This window comes from Crocuta crocuta, unplaced genomic scaffold, assembly GCF_008692635.1.
Source record: "Crocuta crocuta isolate KB4526 unplaced genomic scaffold, BGI_CrCroc_1.0 scaffold369, whole genome shotgun sequence".
NCBI classification, from domain to species: Eukaryota; Metazoa; Chordata; class Mammalia; order Carnivora; family Hyaenidae; genus Crocuta; species Crocuta crocuta.
Window position 1 is genome coordinate 5,047,113 of NW_027529441.1, and position 22,303 is coordinate 5,069,415.

The 22,303-nt window shown below is 39.3% G+C and overlaps 1 protein-coding gene across 1 annotated transcript in view; it reads left to right on the plus strand.

Annotated features, from left to right (window-relative positions):
- The window catches only part of CYYR1 (cysteine and tyrosine rich 1), a 107,557-nt gene extending 85,260 nt beyond the window's left edge, over positions 1-22,297 (plus strand). The window contains exons 3-4 of the mRNA XM_077760215.1: positions 6,110-6,267; positions 18,317-22,297. Coding sequence (XP_077616341.1) covers positions 6,110-6,267; positions 18,317-18,501 — 343 coding nt within the window. The 3' untranslated portion in view covers positions 18,502-22,297. The remainder of the gene's footprint in view (positions 1-6,109; positions 6,268-18,316) is intronic.
- The last annotated feature ends 6 nt before the right edge of the window (positions 22,298-22,303 follow it).

A 22,303-nucleotide genomic window follows, 5' to 3' on the forward strand; every position in this document is an offset into this window, starting at 1 on the left:
ATGACTTGAGTCGAAGTCGGATGTTTAGCTGACTAAGCCACCCAGGCGCCCCTGTATAACACTCTTGAAATGGTAACATTATAAAAACAGAGAACAGATCGGTGATTCGAACAATTATTAACGGTGAGGACAAGGGAGATGGGTATAACTGTAAAGAAGCAGCACAGCGGAAGTATTGTGGGCAAAATATCTCACCTTGCTTGCCATAGTGACTGCATGATCTCTGCGTGTGTTAAAATGACACAGAACGATGCACACACTTTATATGAATGTCAACTTCCTGATGTCAATGTTGTGCGAGAGCCACCTAAGATGTAACCACTGAGGAGGACTGGGCGGAACCGCAAGGACCTCTCTGTACTATGTTTACGACTTTCTGGGAATCTATAAATATTTCAAAATGTGTACACTTTGCAGTCCATTCTTTCAAGGAAAAATGCATTCCCTACATTTCTCTCCAAGATTTTTATGATGCCAAATTTCTCAAATGAATAGCTTCTCCCTTTCTGACAGTTGACGAAACCAAATTAATTATGTGCCAGAAGGTTACTGTTTGTTTATTGTTTCTTTTCATTAATAATGGAGTAAATAATGCCATAAATGTTTTAATTGCCATGTCTTTAATAACGAATTTCCAATCGCTAATGGGTAGCAAGAGATCAAGGACGCCGAAATCATGACTTAATCAGAAACCTCATTTAACACATTAGTGGCAACCTCATTATTGACCTCGCAGGCAGGCACTTTTGCTGGAACTCCTAACAGGAAAACAAAATGTGACTCATTTTCTACTTCCCTCAGTTTAAAAAATGAATTCATGAATATAAATATGTCCCAATTTGATATCTTAACAGCTTCCATAACACTTACTTTGGAAACTCTATGCCTGAATAATTGGGCCATTGATTATTTCTGGAACATAAATTAAGCCTGTCAAATAAATCTTATTTGGACTTCAAAATTACAATACAAAGGTTTCCAGATGACTTTTGGTTTACTTATTTCAAATTTCCTTTGATAAATCTTTCTGTTTTTAAAAGACTTATTTATTAAACTGCTAGACTCTGTCATTCTTTGTGTTTAGTAATAACAGCACATCCAAATGCATCTCACATTCATTCTTTCTCGTAATTTACTAACAAAGTTAAAAAGCATGTAGCAATATTTTGTTCTTTTTAATGCTTATTTACTTATTTTGAGAGGGAGAGAGAGTGTGTACATGAGCAGGGGAAGGGCAGAGAGAAAGAAGAAAGAATCCCACGCAAGCTCCACACTGCTAATGTGGACCCCCAATCGGGGCTCAGTCCCACAAACCAGGAGATCATGACCTGAGCTGAAATCCAGTGTCAGAGGTTTAACTGACTGAGCAACACAGGTGGCTCAACATGTAGGAGTATTTTAAAGGAGTCTTTTGGAGTCAATTGGAATTATTAGTGGCATTCTGTTTTTTTAAGAGTGAGAAAAGTCATAAAAAGAAAATCTCTTCTGAAAAGTACAAATACGTATTTACAATTCCTGAGTTGCAATTTTGAAATCCTTAAAACAAAACAACGACCAAAAAAAAAAACAAAAAACCAACAACTCTGGAAAGTGCAAGGTTTTATATAACTGGGTTGGTGGCAAGACTGGAGCACTGGACGTGAAGGAACCTGGGTCTTTTTGTGTGGTCTCTATGTCATCCATGAGTGTTAATATCCTCACCCTACAGGGGCGCCTGGGTGACTCAGTTAAGCGTTGGACTCGATTTCAGCTTAGGTCATGAGCTCATGGTTTGTTGAGCTCTGCGCTGACATCTCAGAGCCTGCATGGGTTTCTCTTTCCCTCTCTCTCATTCTCTCCCTCTCCCTCCCCCCAAATAAATAAGCAAACTTAAAAAATATTCCCACCTTTATTGCAGAAATATAAATGTGGGGGCGCCTGGGTGGCTCTGTCAGTTAAGCATCTGACTTAGGCTCAGGTCATGATCTCACAGTTTGTAGGTTCAAACCCCACATCAGGCTCTGTGCTGACAGTTCAGAGTCTGCAGCCTGCTTTGGATTCTGTGTCTCCCTCTCTCTCTCTCAAAAATAAATAAAACATCTTAAATTTTTTTTTAAAGAAATGTAAATGTGTATGTGCTCAGGATGGTGGCCCTGGAAGAAGTATCCTATGGTATATGTATGATACTCTCTTTCCAAAAATCTTAAAATTTCTCATTTATGAGAAATATCTGGCCTCAAGATGTCTCATCTGAGAAGAGAATCACAGACATGCCTTAGAAAAGTATAGGATAGAGGGGTGCCTGCATGGCCCAGTCAGTTAAACATCGCCCACTCTTGATTTTGGCTTAGGTCATGATCTTACAGTCTGTACCGTCGAGCCCTACATGGGGCTCCACACTGGGTGTGGAGATTTCTTAAGATTCTGTCTCTTCCTCCTCCTCTGCCCCTCCTCTCCTCATCATGCACATGCTCTCTCTCTCAAAAACTAACTAAATGAATAAATAAAAGTATAGGACAGATATTTATATGGCATGAAAATAAGAAATTCCTTATTTGACAAATGAGTCCAGGAGTACAGATATTTCAGGATATGAAATTTCAGAGGAGAGTCAGATAATCATCAAGCTGACCTTCATTTAATTAATAAGAAAACTTGGTGGGTGGGGGGCATTCGGCAACTTGCCCAAGGTTACCCAGCTACAGCTGGAACCCAGACAGTCTGGCTTTAGCAATCATGCTTTGAAACCACAAAAATGTTGTTATGGAAGGTCTTGTTCTGAATGGCTCCACTGTCGCAGCAGAGGGGGATTCAATCTCGGAGCGAGAAGCACCAGGATTTGTGGGAGTTCATACCCTTATAGGTAAAACCCTAGGCTCCAGGAAAGTGCCAGGCTGGCTCCTACATGAAATTGGAGGATTCTACTTATTGGGCCGAAAGAAAAAGCTACGGGTACTCTTACACTGTGGATTTCTTCACCTGTGCAATGGGAGCCTTCCACAGTGAACTTCCAAGCAGCTAGTCAGGGCCTCTTTTTTAAAGAGCAGAAGATTCACGATCACCGGACATTTAAGGAAACAGATCAAAATAATCAATAAAAAGGAACTTACACAGGACAGAAGAAATACAAAGAGTAGAGAATGATTCAAAAAATTATGCATCATTATACATCATACTTATAAGAGGAGCCAATAGATAACACATAAAAATAAAGGGGCGCCTGGGTGGCTCGAATCGAGTAAGCAGCTGACTATTTGTACCTTCAGAGATGAAGAGAAGAAACTATAGGGGCACCTGGGTGGCTTAGTCTGTTAAGCGTCCGACTTTCGCTTAGGTCATGGTCTCGCAGTTTGTGGGTTCGAGCCCTGCGTCGGGCTCTGTGCTGACTGCCGGCTCAGAGCCTGGAGCCTGTTTCAGATTCTGTGACTCCCTCTCTCTCTGACCCTCCCCTGCTCACACTGTCTCTCTCTCTCTCTCTCTCTCCTAGAAATAAATAAATTCTTAAAAAAAAAGAGAGAGAAGAAACTATATCCATGAAAGGAAAACAGGACACTATACAATAAGGGGGTGGGTACAATGCAAGATAAGATAGAGCACCCAGAAATTAAAAATATGATAGCTGAAAGTGAAAAGTTTGATAAAGCTTTGGATGGTAAAGGCAATGAAATTCCCCAGAAAGTAGTTCAAGAACACAGAGATCAGAAAACTTGGAGAAGTTATCCTGGAAGTTATTTCAGAGAAAGCTTCTAGAAAGAGAAACAGATAAAATGGTGGAAAGGATTATCCGTTTATGGAATAATTTTAAGAACTGAAGAATGAGTCTCCAGACATGAAAAATTCTAAGGGACTGGAAAAGTAATTCAAAAAAAATATCGAAGCACATTATACAATTTCAGAATACTAGTCCAAAGAAAATGAGAACTTCTGATCATTGTTTGAAATTTTTCTTAAGAATTTGGGGATGGGGGGTGAATAACAACATGCATATGGAAAGATGGAAACTCTTGGAAATTCCGTAAACAAAGTAAGTGTAAGAGAGATGAAAGGTACCCATGGTACCTTGCTTAACTTAGCTGTAAGCAATGTCATGCGAATATCAATAATGATGACTGATTTAACCAAGGATAAAGTCTGTGGGATCAAAATTTCCAAATACTTACAAGAGGAGCCAATAGATAATGCATAAAAATAAAGGGGCACCTGAGTGGCTCATGTTGGTTGAGCGTCTGACTATTGATTTCCGCCTAGGTCATGATCTCACAGTTCATGCGTTCAAGCCCTGCATCTGGCTCTGTACTGACATGTTGAAGCCTACTTGGGATTATCTTTCTCTCTCTCTCTCTCTCTCTTTCTCTGCCTCTTCCCCACTTGTGCATGTTGTCTCTCTCTCCTCCTTTCTCTCAAATGAATAAACATTTAAAAAATAAAGGAATGTAATTGCATTAATGAGAAATAGAAAGGAAGGTACTAAAACAATGTTTGAAAGAGTTGAAATGGTCACTTCTGGGAAGTTACCCAAATTAGAAAGTGAAATTTTTCATTATTGTCCCATATCTATAAACTGGTTTTATTTTTTTAAGTTTATTTATTTATTTTGAGAGAGAGAAATAGTGCAGAGAGAGAGAGAGGAGAGAGAGAATCCCAATTGGGCTCCATGCTGTCAGTGGAGTGGGCCTCGAACTCAGGAAATTGTGAGGTCATGACCTGACCCAAAAACCAAGATCTGGACTCTTAAATGGCTGAGCCCCCAGGGCCCCATCCCATATCTATAAAATAAATCACTATGTATACATTCAAAAATTTGAAATATAAAAATATTATATTCTCCTTGCAATCATTCTGTTAATACTGGTATTCTGTTAACATATGCCTTTACATTTGTAGTATGGCGTTAAGCATGTACCATGCACATTTCACCCCAACCTATGTGGACCTCTTCACCTTTTTTAAATCACTATATTGGATTCACTTTCTGGTGTATCATATGTTTTTCTTTCTGTCATTTTCTTGTTACGGATATTAGAGTGTTTCTGATATTTTGGTATTAGCAACAACATATGGATAAACAGCCTTATTATATTATTTGTGCCCATATGTGCTGCATTTCCTCAAAAAGCATTGCTAGAAATTATTCTGCCTGTTGAAAATTTATCTTCTCACATAGATTTCCCCATTACTTTCCAAAATATGGACAAATGTAGACTCTTACACATCATATTATCTACACATAATGGTAATGGTGACTCTCATGCAATATTTTTTCCTCCTATGATTTTGTTGTGAGAGATAAAACTCTTCTGGAGAAAAACATCATGCTAATAGAATAGAGATAGAGATTTTGCTTGCATTGTTCCTGAATTTAATGAGAATACTGTTTGCTGTAACTGTGTTCTGAAAAATTTCTTTATATGTTTGGTTTGGGGGCACCTGGTTGGCTCAGTCAGTTGAGTGTCTTACTTCAGCTCAGGTCATGATCTCATGGTTTGTGGGTTTGAGCCCTGCATCTGGCCCTGTGCTGACAGCTCAGACCCTGGAGCCTGCTTCAGATTCTGTGTCTCCCTCTCTCTCTCTGCCCCTCCCCGGCTCATGCTTTTTTTCACAGTCTCTCAAAAATAAATAAATAAATTTTTTAAAAAAATGTTTGGTTTGGTTTTCTCTGTTTTGTTGAGAAAAAAAATCTAGTTTTACTTTGTGAAGAGTTTTAATAAGGATAAACATTAAAATTTCTTTACTATTTTGGCATTTATAAAGTTGTTTTCAGTAAATGTGTACTCAGACAACAGGTAAATTCTTTGCTGCGTAAGTACACAGCAGAATGGTTTTTTAATTATTATTTTAGAGAGCATATCTGGAAAATTGTGTTTTGTATAAATATATGGATTTCTAACATCAGAATCTGAATGATAGGTTTACTGTACTGGAAAAAGATTCCCTGAAGGCTTATAACGTTTTCTTATCTATTGAAATACACAAGACTATTTACTTGACTGATTCAGGGAATTATCCCTTTTTTTTTTTAACATTATCCTTAAGAAGATTTGTAAAGGAGCATTAGTCTATAGTCATGGAGCCGTATTTGAAAGGCTTATGAGCCTTTTCACTGAATATACTTTTGTTTTTTCTTTTTTAGGGGCACAGCAATTGCTGGCATCGTGTTTGGAATCGTATTCATCATGGGGGTCATTGCTGGGATTGCCATATGTATCTGCATGTGCATGAAAAACAACCGTGGGACCCGGGTGGGCGTCATCAGGACCACCCACATCAATGCCATCTCCTCCTATCCTGGTAAGCACAACTGCTTACTCCTTCTGAAGGAAGAGTCAGTTTTGTTAGTTACGCTTGATGCCATGGAGAGAGGCAACATTGAAGACGTTCACTGCAATCATCTCCAAGAATGTAGGGCGTTTCTAAATTAACATAGATTGAAGCTCTAGCTTTCAATGGAGATTAATTAGATCCAAGTAATAAAATCTACATCGCATCTGAAGGTATTCATATCTTTAATGCCTATTTCATTGACTACAATTCCCAATCAGCCAGAGTTAAGAGAAATAGACAATTCATGCCCACTGTGTCTACCAGCCAGAGTTCTGACAAATAATTCTAGAGAAAGTGTAAGTGACATGTCTTAACAAACTGGCATCTGACTTAATAGCTATGTATGTCTTAAGGATAAGTATTGAATAAAGTTTTTGTGTGTCATCCTTATGCAAAGAAAACTCTTAACATAATGGGAAAATTCTCAACAAAGAACAAAGGTAACACATTAATAACTTGACAGGTATTTGCTGAGAATCTGCTAGAAGTAATACATATAAATATATTGAATACATATGACTCTATAAACACTGTTTAGTTTTTTCTAAGTTTTCTAAGTAGTAGTTTTTTCTAAGTCAGTCTGTATATGTACAATTTGCCATATGAAAATGAGTCAAGTTTTAAATGTAAAACATTCTTAAAAAGATAATTTCCTATTCAGAGTCATGTCCTTTCTCAACTCTTTTAGAAAAGAGGATACCTTGTACCGTCTAAATGCAATCTGCCCTTTGTATAAGTTCCCTAATAGCTTCCTCGCTTAACTTTTTCCCTATCATCTTTAACTTGAGGGAGCCAATTTCAGATGAATGTGAGAATGGTCATTTCTCCTGTTTCTCTTTTGTCAGTTCTCCCTCTTCTCCAATACCTTCATGTTAGAGTGCTTTGAGGCTCAGTCTTCTGTCTTTTTCTCTCCTGTATCTACACTTAATTTCTTTGGTCACGTCATTTGGCTTAATGGTATTAAGTACTATATGCTAATTCCTCCCAAAGTTATAAATCTCCATTCCAAACCTCCTTCCTGAATTTCAGATTTATTTGATTCCACTGCCCACTGGACATCTCAGCCTGCATGCCTCATAGCTATGTCAAGTTGAACACGTCCAACTCTGTGCTTCTGATCTTCCCCTCAAACCTCCTCCGCTCATCATCTCAACTGATGGCATCTCTAGACTTCCGGTGGCCAGGCCAAAAACCTTTGTGTCATCCTTAACTCCTTGCCTTCCTCAAACCTACATGCAACCTACTAGAAAAACTTCCAGTTCCATCTTCAGAATATATACAGTATCTGACTGCACACCAGCCCTACGGCTCCTTCCCTGCTGAGAGCCACCCTCAGCTCTCACCTCCATTGCTGTGATAACATCCTAACTGCTCTTCCAGCATCCACCGTTGGCACCAGGGGTCTGTTCTAAACACAGTAGCCAGATTAAACCTCTTACACTAGATGTCAAATTATATCACTCTTCTACTCAAAATCTTCCAATGGCTTTCCATTTTCTCCAGAGGTACAATCAAAGCCAGGGGTTCCTCATTTTAGCCAAAGTAAAAGGCAAATTCCTGACTGGGGCCTGATTCCTTGTTTTATTTCTCTGACTTCATTTCCTTCCCAACTCCCACTTGCCACTCTGGCTCCAGTCACACACTTCCTTGGACACAGAAACACACTCCATGTCCTCTGTGAACACAACAGGGCAGACTCCCATCTTAGGGCTTTGCCTAGAACATGGACTCCCTCATTCAATTCAACATTTTGTTCAAAGATCATTTCCTGACTGAGGCCTGCTCTGGCCACTCGATTTAAGAGTGTACTGTGTCCGTCCTCATTGGGTCTTCCTTATTCTACCCAGTTGTGGTTTTTTTCCAGAGTACTTTTAATCTTCTGAGATACCATGTAGTGTATCTCATTGTTATATTTATTGTTTATTGTCCATCCCCCTCCTTCTAGAATATTGGCTCCCCAAAGCAGGAATCATTGTCTATTCTATTCACCACTCAATCCCAAGTATAATTCCACGACTGGCACACAGTGGCCACTCAGCAGATATAGTTGAACAAGCAAGGAACACAGCTCATGACAAGATCTGATGTAGTTATACATGAAAACTTGGAGAATTTACTTTAAATTCCACCCTGTAATATGTAGCTTCTACTCACTACAAAAGCAATGCACAATTTTGATTCTTTCCAACTTACTGAAAACATTGTTTGGATTAGTGTAATGATGTTAGAACTCTGGAAAAAGGGGGAAGGGAGGGGTTGTTTTTATTCTTCACATCTCCCTGTTTTCACCTGGTCAACTCATAATTCAAGAGGAAAGAGGAGAGTCAGAGAGACACATTAACTGGGAAGAAGACAAGGAGAAGGCTTCTGTAGCTACCATTCGAGATACACTGAAAAAATATATTTTTTAAATATTTTTAATGTGTATTCAGTTTTGAGAGAGACAGAGTACAAGCATGGGAGGGGCAGAAAGAAAGGGAGACACAGAATCTGAAGCAGGCTCCAGGCTCTGAGCTGTCAGCACAGAGCCCAATGCGGGGCTCAAACCCACGAACCATGAGATCATGGTCTGAGCAAAGTCAGATGCTTAACTGACTGAACCACCCAAGTACCCCTAAAAAATATTTTAATGTTTATCTTTGAGAGAGAGACAGACAGAATGTAAGAAGGGGAGGGGCAGAGAGAGAGGGAGACACAGAATCGGAAGCAGGCTCCAGGCTCTGAGCTCTCAGCAGAGCCCAGTGTGGGGCTCAAACTCATGAATCGTGAGATCGTGACCTGAACCGAAGTCAGACGCTCAGCCAAATGAGCCACCCAGGTGCCCCCCAGATACACTCTGACTTGATCAAAAAATATTTAGTTAAAATTAAACATTTTAAAACATTAAAAATATTTTTTATAAAAATAGAATGTAAGATACAAAATATTTGAATGTGAGGGCTTATGCTTTTTGGGGCTTGAAGTTTCTGTTTTTGAGTGGCAACATACATTCCAGCAGATCACAGCAGAATGTGGCATTTGCAGTAAATGCATTGTTCTGGGAACTGAATAATGTGAGAAACATAATAAACCTTATGGTGGAAGCATTTTTCCTGCAGAAAGGCTAGGTCTTCAAAATCATTATGTGCTTGATTACTTCTCATTTCCTTTGCAAAGTCACTAATTAAGCTTTTACTTAAGAAATAGGAAAAAACAGAGTAGTACTGAATGCTTTTCAGAATCTTTCATCTGTAGACATATAAAATATTTTTACCCACATTAATTAAATAACCTTGTGATAAATGAGATAACCACCCAATTTATTGGATAGTCCTACAGCCTGGGGGCCACATGCATGAGTAGAAATAATTTAGCCAAGGTCATCTTATTCTTTGCTGAAAGTGCTCAGTGAGGCCACCTGCAGTGAACGCTATCACTGTGCACTAGGGAGGAGATTACCGAGGAGATTATCATCTGCCACCCTTGATACTTTGTTGGACAGTGACCCTCTGAAAGAGTTTTTATTCCCGCCATGTTGGGTAGAATGATCAGTGTCTTGTTTCATTACAATTATTTGTCGAGTCTTATACTGCCACTCCTTTCCAGAACTTTGCTGTAAACAAAGGAAAGGGATCATGCTAACCCTTCTGCAAAAAATAGGTTTGGATGATTCACACTTGAAGGAAAACAATACGGAAAGACCATAACAGAAGGCTTTGCAAAGATATAAAAATAAAATGGCAACAAAAGGAAAACAAGGATTTCAGTGCCATCAAGAAATTTGAGATCTGAAGTACATTATTGAGTCAGCTAGTGATTGACTGATAGATGATAGCTAGCTAGCTAGATGGATGGGTAGATAGATAGATAGATAGATAGATAGATAGATGATAGATAGATAGATAGACAGACAGATAGATTTAGGTAAACAGTAGAAAAGGAGGGGAGGTTCTTTGCAAACAGAAAAATGACAAAGGATACATGTAGAAAAGGGTTGTGGAATTGGAAACATCATCATTTTAAAAACCATCATAAGAAAAGTTTGGGGGACACTTGGGTGGCTCAGTAGGTTAGGCAGCCAATTCTTGGTTGTGGCTCAGGTTATGGTTTCATGGCTCATGGGTTCGAGCCCCACGTTGGCTCTGCACTGACAGTATGGAGGCTGCTTGGGATTCTTTCTCTCCCCCCTCTCTCTGCCCCTCCATGCTTCTCTCTCCCCCCGTCCCCCCCTCCCCCCCTCAAAAACCCAAAAAAACCTTTAAAAAAAGTTTGAAACAAGAGTCATTACTGATGCTAAATCTGGGAGAGAGGCTGCAGAGGGGCAGGACATTTGGAAGTATCTTGTCCCAGGTTGGCTATTAGTTATAAGGGGAAAAATAGTAACTAGACAGTAGAGAAATCAAAAAATATCTTGACCCAGTGGTAAAGATTAATATCACCAAAAAAGTACAGATGGACATCTTGCACCTTTGGGTATTAGTTACTCTGGGGATGACACAAGTTCATGTGTATGGGATTCTGGCTGAAAGTTCACAGCCTGAATCTAAGCATGAAAAAAATCTGACAAACCCAAGTTGAGAAGCATTCTATAAAATAATGGATTTGTGGTCTTTAAAACCTCTTGGAAATATTTCATTAAGAAATCAAAACACTGGGGTGCCTGGAGGGCTCAGCTGGTTAAGTGTCTGACTCTTGATTTCAGCTCAGGTCATGATCTTACGGTTTGTGAGTTCAAGCCCTGCATCAGGCTCTGCACTGATGATGCAGAGTCTGCTTAGGATCCTTTCTCTCCCTCTCACTGTCCCTCCCCTGCTCATGCTCTCTCTCTCTCTCTCTCTCTCTCAAAATAAATAAATTAAACTTTTAAAGAATTTTAAGAAATCAAAACTCTATGGGCACCTGAGTGACTTAACTGGTTAAGCGGCCAACTCTTGATTTCAGCTCAGGTCATCATCTCACAATTCATGAGATGAAGCCTTGTTTCAGGTCCCATGCTGAGTGAAGCCTGCTCTCTCTCCTTCTCCCTTTGTCCTTCCCATGCCCATGCACCTTCTCTCTCTTTCAAAATAAATAAATAAACATTAAAAAAAATAAAAAATCTATTTGCATCACTGACTTCATAAATGAGGGCAACCTTATTAGTATATGTATAGAATATATGAAGACTTTCATATGCTCATCAAAGGATTTGGTGATGTGAGGATGGTGCCTATATTCTTACAGCTATATTATGCTTATATTCTTACAGAAATTAGGAACAAGTCTTCTGCTGAAAGTGGTTTGAGGAGATGTTTTTAGTTAATGAATCTCAGAGAATGGAGGGGCAGAGAAATACCTACTGAAATGCATAATTCCCAAGCAATGCCAAGGGTCTCCACACTTAAGAGCATAGTCAGTCCTTGAAAGTGAAATCATTCAGTATGATTGCGCATTTTTCTCTAGCCACATTAAGTTCCTAGATGTGAGTCTGGGAGAGCCAAAATGTTGAATTTAATCAAGATTCAAGTTTTATCAGGCGACGGGGGAAAAAGAGATAAGAAAGTTGATAAATGCACAGAAATAATTTTAGTGATGGATGATAAATCTAAGCTGAATAAAGAAAGACAGGAAAGAGGTGACATCAGTTTAAATTAACTTTTTTAAATGTCATCAATAAAATTGGAAATCTAGGTGAGGTTCAAGATACGTTGGCATGTGTATTCTAGAAAGATAAAGAGTAATGGTCAGATTTACATACGTACCATTCCATTATTGGTTACAGTAAGGGTGAGAAAAAGATTTTTGCAGGCAAAAAAGTCCAAATGTTAAAAAAAAATGATTGAAGAAGACAATTTAGGTAATACAAACTGTTTAACACTTCATGAAGTGGACAGTCTTCATGCAGAAAACTGCAAAATAGGTGGAAGGAAGGGAGCTCTTAGAGGATAAAGAATAAAGAACAAAGAAAAGAAAAATAGAAAATATCTGATTGGGTGAGGCCACATAAACCTTGTTTGGAGTGAGAAGGAACAGGAAGTAACTGTAGAGCCCAGAGTTGGCTTGGTGTTTGGAGATTAGCTGACTGGATGTACTAAGTTTCAAGTCAAGTGGAGCTTCAAAAAAATTTTTTATAGTTTATTTTTGAGACAGAGAGAAACACAGCATGAGCAGGGGAGAGGCAGAGAGAGAAGGAGACACAGAATCTGAAACAGGCCCCAGGCTCTGAGCTGCCAGCACAGAACCTGATGCGGGGCTCAAACCCATGAACCGCGAGATCATGACCTGAGCTGAAGCTGGACGCTTAACCAACCGAGCTACCCAGGTGCCCCAAGTGGAGCTTCAAAAGGACATGAAAATTATCTAAGTTTGCGGCTGTGACACCCTGGTGAGAAGTAAGCTCCACCGTGGGGCTAGAAATTTACTTCAATACCTGAATGTTGAAATAATCAACAGTGCTAAGAGAAGTCATGATGTGGAGAAAGATAATGGGCCAGATGCTAAATCTTCAATGGATGAGAATCTAGAGCAGAGCAGCCCACAGGTATTGATAACAAGGAGGAGTAGAAAGTAGTATAATCTCATAGTGTGGGCTACAAAAGAACTCAGGTTTTAAAGAGAGAACATAGGCCATGGTTTGAAAAATGGCTATGAGATTCCCAGAGAATGCCCAGGGCATCTTCTGGCCCTATGGGATTAGGGTGGAGGAGAAGATTTCCTCCTAGCAATAATATTAGGAGCTGTCTTTAAAAATAAGTCATGAGCTGGGGCGCCTGAGTGGCTCAGTCAGTTAAGCAGCCAACTTCAGCTCAAGTCACACACAGTCTTGTGATTTGTGAGTTTGAGCCCCAAGTCGGGCTCTGTGATAACTGCTCAGAGCCTGAAGCCTGCTTCAAATTCTGTGTGTCTGTCAGCCTTTCTCTCTCTCTCAAAAATAAGTAAGCATTTTATTTTATTTTATTTTATTTTTAATTTTTTTATTTATTTCTAGGGGAGAGAGAGAGAGACAGCATGAGTAGGGGAGGGTCAGAGAGAGAGGGAGATACAGACTCTGAAATAGGCTCCAGGCTCTGAGCTGGTAGGCAGCACAGAGCCCAACGCAGGGCTCGAACCCACGAACCGTAAGATCATGACCTAAGCGAAAGTCGGACGCTTAACTGATTAAGCCACCCAGGCACCCCAATAAGTAAGCATTTTAAAAAATTAAAAATAAGTTGTGAGCTAATGCTAAGGTATATTAAAAGATAAATTGAGGCATACTAAAACTTTCCAGAGTTTATTTGAACAAAAATTGATTTGAATCCGATAGCACCAAACTGAAAGTTGTTAGGAGTCCCCTGCCTCATATAGAGAAAATGTGGAAGCAAAGAAATGCTGGACTACAGCTGAAAGCCTAATTGGCTCTTTGAGATTGGTTGCCTTAGTGTTTTGATTTTGTAACTTTGAAGCATTTACAGGCTTACATCTGGTTTGCTTACCATGACAGTAGAGTCACCTCAGTGTAATGGGCTCCTTGTTTAATTAATTTAACAGGTGGTAATCACATCGTAATATATAAATATATCAAATCAACATATTGTACATCTTAAGCTTACATGATGTTATATGTTAATTATATCAAGGAAAAAAAATTTTTTAACATGTCAAAACAAGTCACCTGGCCTACCAGATATTAAAACCATTTAAAATAAATAATAGGAGTGCCTGGGTGGCTCAGTCGGTTAAGTGCCAGACTTTGGCTCAGGTCATGATCTCGTGGTTCGTGGGTTCGGGCCCCAGGCTCTGTGCTGACAGCTCAGAGCCTGGAGCCTGCTTCGGTTTCTGTGTCTCCCTGTGTCTCTGCCACTCCCCTGCTCATGCTCTGTCTTTCTCTCTCTCTCTCAAAAATAAATAAACATTAAAAAAAACTTAATCAATAATAATGAACTGAGGCATTAGTACAAAAATATATGCCTTGTTCCTTGGAACAGGACAAGTAGTTTAAAATTTTACAAACTAAATGAGAGACAACAAAGCAATGTGGAAAACGAGGATTAAGAAGCCACATAGATAATTTGGCTTAACCGAAAATTTAAAATTTAGAAAAAATAATGTTGATTGAAAAATACACCAAATAAAATAATAGAAGCTTTAAATATATAAATTTAAACGGAAAAACTCAGAAATAAGTTGGTTATGTATCAGATATCTAAAAGAGGAGATAAATGTATAAGTTTAGAAACAACACAGAAGACATCAAAAAGATGTAGAACCATGTATTTTGTTAAGTACAAGTGTTCAATTGTGGTATGTCAATAAAGTAAAAACAATATACTCATTTTGACAGCTCTTTTTAGAAAAACACCTAGAAAAGATATACACTTTCATATACTTGTTCATATCATATATTATATTGATTATATCTTGATTCTAATTAAGATCCCACTTTAAATTGCCAGCCTAAAACAAACTAAAAATCACCCAATATAAAGTAAAAACAGCAAATAAGCTGTAGAACAATGTGAAATCTAGGTACTATCAAAGAAATGTAAAATAAAGAGCTATTGCTTTTACTAATAAATTACCAAAGTAGTAAATGATAACCAGTTAGTTGATACTTGGAATTTTATCCTAACAAACTAAATCAAAATAATAAAAAAAAACTATGTGAAAAAAAGATAGTCCTCACTCCATTATCTATAATAATAAAAATTGTTAATTTCAAAATAATTGAACAGTCGGTAGAATAATATGCAGCCATTAACAATAAAGTTTATGAAGAATATGCAGCAGAATGAAAAAGACTACGTCATAATACAAAGTAAAAAACCCATATGTTCATTTTCCATGACTACAAGAATATAAAAAACTATAAATGACTAGAAGAGGTTATATAAAGATGTTGTTAAGTCATGGTGACAAAATTATGGATGATACTTCTATTTCCAACTGTTTTTAAGTAATGTTGTATACATTTTGGTAATACCATGCAATTTCTCCTTTATGTTTGCTTTAGAGATGGTCTGAGTAGGTGAAAAACATTAAATTTCTTCTCTGCATTCCATAACATCTATAAATTTTGTAATATTGTAGAAAACTATAATGACATTAAAGATAAATAGCATAGGTGCACCTGGGTGGTTCAGTTGGTTAAGCATCTGACTTTGACTGAGGTCATGATCTCATAGTCAGTGAGTCCAGCCCCTCATCGGGTTCCATGTTGGCAGTGCGAATCCTGCTTGGATTTCTCGCTCTCGTCTCTCTCTCTGCCCCTTCCCTGCTTCTCCCTGTGGCTTCTCTCTCTCTCTCTTTCTCTCAAAATAAAATAAACTTAAATTTTAAAAAAGGACAAATGGCATATTTGTCCTACTTAAATCAGAGAACTGGAATATTGATTATGAAATAATTTCAAAGACACCATATCTCTAGCTGCATCCATACATCTTTGAAAGATGATTTGACCTTTAAGAAAGAACATGACCTCTAAGAGTTAATCAGATTTTCTAGAATTGATACCTTGGAAAGTTTCCTTCCTAGTGAAACCTTATGATCGCAAGAAAGAAAGCTTAACACAGTCCACAGTTATACAAGTCTTACTTCAAAATATCTTCCGGTAGCTGCTACCATAAAAGATGTGCCATGTTTATTTCATGATGGATAGTCTTCAAAATACTGCTCTTCTGCATTTTATTATCACTTTACCAAAATTCAAAGGCTGTATGAGTAGAAGGCTATATGAATCTAATCATATTCTAATTTTCATGCGCAACATGCAGCTGTATAAACCATAGGGAATCTCACTGAAATGTCCTCTAACAGTTTTAATGCAGAGGGCGAAACATAAACGTTTTGTTACCAAAGCATAAATAGGCACCACGACAGGGAATGATGCACAGTCAATCCATAGACTTATTCAACATGGGCTCCTCCAATGGAGGCAGGGAAACCTTCAATATAAAAACAGCTTAGAACCACATGCTTATAAGAAACAGTTCAACAGGTATCCAGCTGTAACTTCCTGTTTTACACGGAGCCTGCATTTCTTGGCTTGGATGAAGTATAATATAAATCTCTTTGACTCAGTCCTCCTAGATCTAATGAAGCAAAGGAGTGGGTGTAATACAGAGGGAATGTGCGTTTAGACTCTATAGGAGTTGTTCCACTTTGTTATAGAAAACAAAGCTTATGATAGATAGCCCAGCCTCCAAGTGTTTAATTAAAGCAGACTTGGGGCATCTGGGTGGCTCAGTCCATTAACCATCTGACTTCAGCTCAGGTCATGATCTCATGGTTTATGGGTTCGAGCCCTGCATCAGGCTCTGTGCTGACAGCTCTAAGCCTGGAGCCTGCTTCAGATTCTGTCTCTCCGTTTCTCTCTGCTCCTTCCCTGCTCATGCTCTGTCTGTTTCTCTCTCGCTCCAAAATAAATAATAAACATTAAAATTTTTTTTAAAAAACAGCAGCCTTAGAGAGGCTGTCTACAGCTGTGTCCTCTGCCATGAGCCCTTGGCCTGTAGAGCCCACTAGAGACTTGCAAAGCCTTTGCTCAGTAGAGCAGCCCTCAGAGGACATTGCACCCAGTTCTGTGTCTCCATTTTCCTCTTTTTTCGGGTGACTCAATTCTGTGTCTTCGCATCCCTGAGTACAGGCAGATCAGTAAATGGTTCAAGTCGTCAAGCTCTTGGTAAAGCGAGCTAAGTTAAACATTGTTCGTGTTGCATATAGGGTAAAGCCCTATGTTTATGCATGCATATTGATCAGAACACTGCAGTAATCTTATTGGTAAGAGCACAATTTAGAAGACATTTATTTTTTTAAGATTTTATTTTTAAGTAATCTCTGTACCCAACATGGGGCTCAAACCCACAATCTGAAGGTCAAGAGTTGCATGCTCTACCACATAAGCCAGGCAGGTGTCCCTAGAAGATATTTTAGAAATAAGTTTATTGAAATGTTGCTTGTTCTTTTCTGCCATTCTAATGTTTAAAAGGCTTGCCCGTTTTTTGACATTATTATGACAGTAGTCCTGTGATTTAGACTACATTCATAGTAAGAAGTTAAGGCATGTCAATTTGGAATTAGAATAGATCATGATGATAATTCAACTATTGCCAAATCAGAGGGTTGCTCAGAATGACTGGTTCTCAAAGACATGGAGCACCCAAGGGTGCTTCTCTTCTAACCCTCGACATGGGATTGGCAACACTACCAAATAGACATCGATACAGAGTCATAATAAAGTGTATTAAATGTGATTTGAAGCACACTGACATTTATTAACAATAAAAAATAATTTAAGAACATTTTTCAAATAATACTTAGAAAACTAAATTCTTCATTTCCATTCACAAACGTGCTTGCCTACCTTCACTTTTCTTATTCCTATAATAGTTCCATGACCCTCTGAGTTGCAGGAGCCCAATAAAGGGTGCCCAATACCTGCACACCTTCCTTCACTCTCCATCTCTTTTTCCACCTACTCAGTCATCACGTAAGCACCCAGCTGTTCGGGGTCTCTTCTGATTTTTCCGTTCAATGCCACGAGTCCCGTATAATCCTTCACATAGGCTATTATATCATGTCTCCTTTCCTTCTGTCCACTTCAATCTATACAGCTGAGACAATCACCTTCCCAAAGCATATTTACTAGCATATTAAAAAAAATATCTGGTAAGTGCACATCACAGACTCCTTATGTGATATTCAAAGCCCTCCATGATGATGATACAATCAGATTCCTCAACACTTTTTCCCATTTCCACACTCCATGTACTTTTTGCTTTCAATAAAAGTGCTCTCCTACTTCTGTGCTTTGGCTCAACTGTGAATTAGCCCCTACTCTTTTCTTTATCCGCCCCTAGAAACTTCCCTAAGCAGCCAATTCTAAACATTTTGGCCACTGGCACCTTTTTTTTATAGCACCTGCCCTTTCATACATACGTGTTTTCAGCCAGATAAAACTAAGATTTTTTTCCAGATAAAAATTGTGTCCCCTCCCAAAGTGCTCAGCCCAGTGGTTGAAACATAGTAAACACTCAACTATTTGCTAAATGTCTGATGCCCTTTATCTTTTCTTTTTCAGTGGCACCACCACCCTATAGTTATGACCACGAGATGGAATACTGTGCCGACTTGCCACCTCCCTACTCTCCGACCCCACAGGCTTCAGCGCAACGTTCTCCACCCCCGCCTTATCCTGGAAATTCAAGGAAACAGTCCTTCTCCCAGAACAGAATATGTGCCAATCAGAGATCTTGCTTAGAATAAAATGGCTCTACTCAGGAAAAGAAAAGCCTTGCTCTAAGGAATACATTTTGGAGTAAAACAATATGTCAAGCGGAATGTCTAGGCTAAGAAATACTGAGTTTTTACCCTTCTCTGAAATGACTTCTTCTGAAGTACTGTTCGATTTGATGGTATCACATGTGAGGTATCACATTTGAAGAGATGTACTGGTCAATGTAAGCACATTCAGAGAAGAGTAACAAGATAGACGAAGCATCTGAAACTCATGTTGCTTAAGGAAATTGCAGTACTGATCCTGGAAAAGAGAAGAATTAGGAAAGACAGGACAACAGCCTGGACTACATAAGGAAACAACTATATTCTGCATAGCTTTAAAAGTCAGAACTAGAATTATTCATTATTTCATGCATCAATAAATACTATTCAAGTGTATGAGACCCCACTCTGTGCCTTCCACTGTTTGAAGCACTGGATGGAAGCTACAGGATCTTTGCTTTCTGGATAAGAACAAGGAACTTTGGTTTCAGTTTAAGAAAGAGGAGTTGGAGCTTCCTTATTGACTAGATTGCTTTGTGAAGTTCCCTATTACCAAGACTTCAGACAGAATCTGTCTATCTGATAGAGACATGCTCTAGAAAGGACAGGTAAATCAAATGGTAGATGGATCTACTGGGCCCCAAACATTCTGTTCATGTCTTAGGTAAGTGTGCAGTAAGTCTCTATGCCTCCAAGAATGAAAAAAAACTGAAATAGTTGAATCTTATCTATTTACTTTGACAGCTAAAATGGGATCAAAGGGACTCAACAGCTGCTTGAAGCCAAGTGCTATCTACTGCTACCTAAAAATCATGTGACTTTAAGTAGTGTTTTATTCTGACAAAGGTTATTCCAACTGTGGGTGGAAACTGTATTGAGCTCCACCAGCAACAAATACTTCACTTCAGGTTAAGAGATTAGAAGCCAAATATTCCCATGGGATTTTACATCAAAGAGTCAAACTGTAGAACTTGACCATAAAGATATACAACAATTTACAAAAAGAAGAGAGGAAAATAAAATTTGGATTCTGTTCTGTGGAAATCCATTCATATGTAGCTGAGACAAATTTGTTTCCCTCTTCTTTTGTAATATTTTGAAAATCCATTCCCTTGAAAAAGTTATGCAGTTAATAGAAAGGTTAAGCTAGTGACATCAAACTGTTGCCTTTTGCCAAAATCCAAATGTTATGAAGTGCCTGCCTTCAATTATAAATGTTTGTACTACATAATTCTAATGTGGCACATTTTTGCTGCAAGGGACCTTAGCATTTATATTTTTATGTGGGTCCTTTTATGTTTTTAAAATTTACATTGACACAATACTGGGTGAGAGTGATGTCCCCAAGATGGTGACATACATCATTCCTAAATTTGCTCCCCCTCACAAGAAGAACAACCAACAACTATCCAAAACAAGACACCACTGAGAGAATCCTAGAACATGGGAGTGAGGCTGAAGCACCCCCCTGAACCTCAGAGACCAAGACAGACTGTGGTAGAGGAATGAGAGAAGTGGCTACATGTTGACTGCATTGCCCCTCCCCCAGGACACTGCTGCACCACGGGAAGAGGTGTCTCCTGAGCCTCCAGGTCCTCCAGTGGAAAAGAGAACCCAGGGGGGACAACGAGCCCCTCCCCCCCAGTATGGTCGGTCACTCTGTGGCAACCCCTACTCTGATCTCATGCTACTGGAATCACAGGGCTCAGCCACTGGAAATATAACTGTGACGGAGAATGAGGGAGAAGCTTGCAACAACCAGTGCATGGATGTCGGCTGACCGACGTCATACTGGCAGTGCCCAAACTGTAATCTCAACCAGGGGCTTTGATCATCTGTAGAACCAAGTTGGGAGCACACTCTGACCAGGGAACTCTGAGGGGGGCAGATCTGCCTTATTTACATCCTCTGTCAAGAAGTTTGCCAGCCCCCTAGCCCAGTTTGCTCACACCCAGGAAGGGCATTGACTCACAGCCTTACCAACTATGGAGAGTGATTTCAGCCCCATCTGACCAGAAGGGCTAGAGACAACTCCTGGAAGCTGCGTGGCCCAGTGGCAACTTGAGCTGAAAGAACAGGCAGAGGTGATAGTTTGCAGAGTGAGTGGCCTCATTTGGCCAGGGAACCTGTGGTGTGGGTCTGCTTGAGTTAAGGCAACAAAGAGCTTCACCGGTGTTAGAGCTGCCCTTCTTCTTGCATTCAGGCAGGGAATCTTATTCATAGCCTTGCTTATTGCTGAATACAGCCCGCAGCCTATCTGAGCAGGGAACTTAACCAGAGCACACAGGAAGCTGCATAGCCCATCTAACAGCCCCACACACCATGGCACTTGAACAGAGAGCAGAGCCCTTGGTTTCCTCCATCTGCAGAGCATCACCTGACTAGGGAAGTCAGTGGAACTCAGGCCTGATTTGTGCCCCCAAACAATGATTTGTATGGGCCCTGAGCCCTGGCTACTGCCCTGCCAGAGCAGGGAAGGAGGTAAAATAGCTCCATCTACTACTGAATATAAACCCGGTCCCAAACATCTAGTAAGTCTAAGCAGAGTATAAGACAGACCCCATCCTATAGATTAACTTGGATAGGGAACCAGCCAGCAATCATATCCAAGTATTTTCAGCCAGTGGCAAACACACTCCATCCCTCTCCTCAGTTCATGAATAGATGCCTTGCCCAAAGAAGTCCATAATAGCCCAGAGAAGCCCACCTGCCCAAAGGCATACCAACAGACACACCCAGAGACCCAAAATGAACTGACTACTGAAAAGCTATCTCTGCCAAAGCAAACCTGTAAAGTCTGGAAGAGGAGGTTAATTACTCAAATGCTCAGGGGCACCTGGGTGGCTCAGGCAGTTAAGCATCCTACTTCAGGTCATGATCTTGCAGTTTGTGGGTTCAAGCCCTGCATCAGGCTCTGTGTTGACAGCTCAGCACCTGGAGCCTGCTTCAGATTGTGTCTCCTTCTCTCTCTGCCCCTCCCCCACCCACACTCTCTGTCTCTCCCTCTCTCTCAAAAATAAACATTTAAAAAAAATTACTCAAATGCTCAGATACCTACGCAAGAAATCAAGGATCATGAACAATCAGATAAATATGACACTACCAAAGGAAACTAATTAAGCCCCAATGACTGACCCTAAAGAAATGAAAATCTATAAACTATCAGACAAAAAATTCAGAATAATTCCCTTAAAGAAGTTTAGTGAACTATGAGGAAGCAGAGACAGACAGTTAAACAAAATTAGGAAAACAATGCAGGAACAAAAGGAATTTCACAAGGAAATAGCAACCATCAAAAAAACAAAACCAAAATCAAAAACAGAAATCCTGCAGTTAAAAGATACAATAACTGAACTGAAGAATTCAATAGAGAGTTTCAAAAGTAAACTTAAAAATGCAGAAAAAGAAATCAGCAACCCAAAGGAAAGGACATTGGAAATTACCCAGTCAAAGGGAAAAAACAATTTTTAAACAGCAAAGAAAACCCTATGGAAATTAAAGGACAATGAAAAGCAACAATATGTGCATCCTAAGAATGCCAAAAAGAAAAACAGAAAAAAGGGACAGAGAGTCTATTTAGAGCAATAATGGCTGAAAACTTACTGAACCTGGGGTAATAAATGGATCTCTAGATCTATGTTGGTCCAAAGGATCCCAAATAGGTTGAACCTAATGATATGGGGCTACTCTAAGACACATTACAATTATATTATCAAAGTCAAAGACAAATTAACAAAAACAAAACCCATTTAATATAACTGGGGAAAAGAAACTTACATACAAGGAA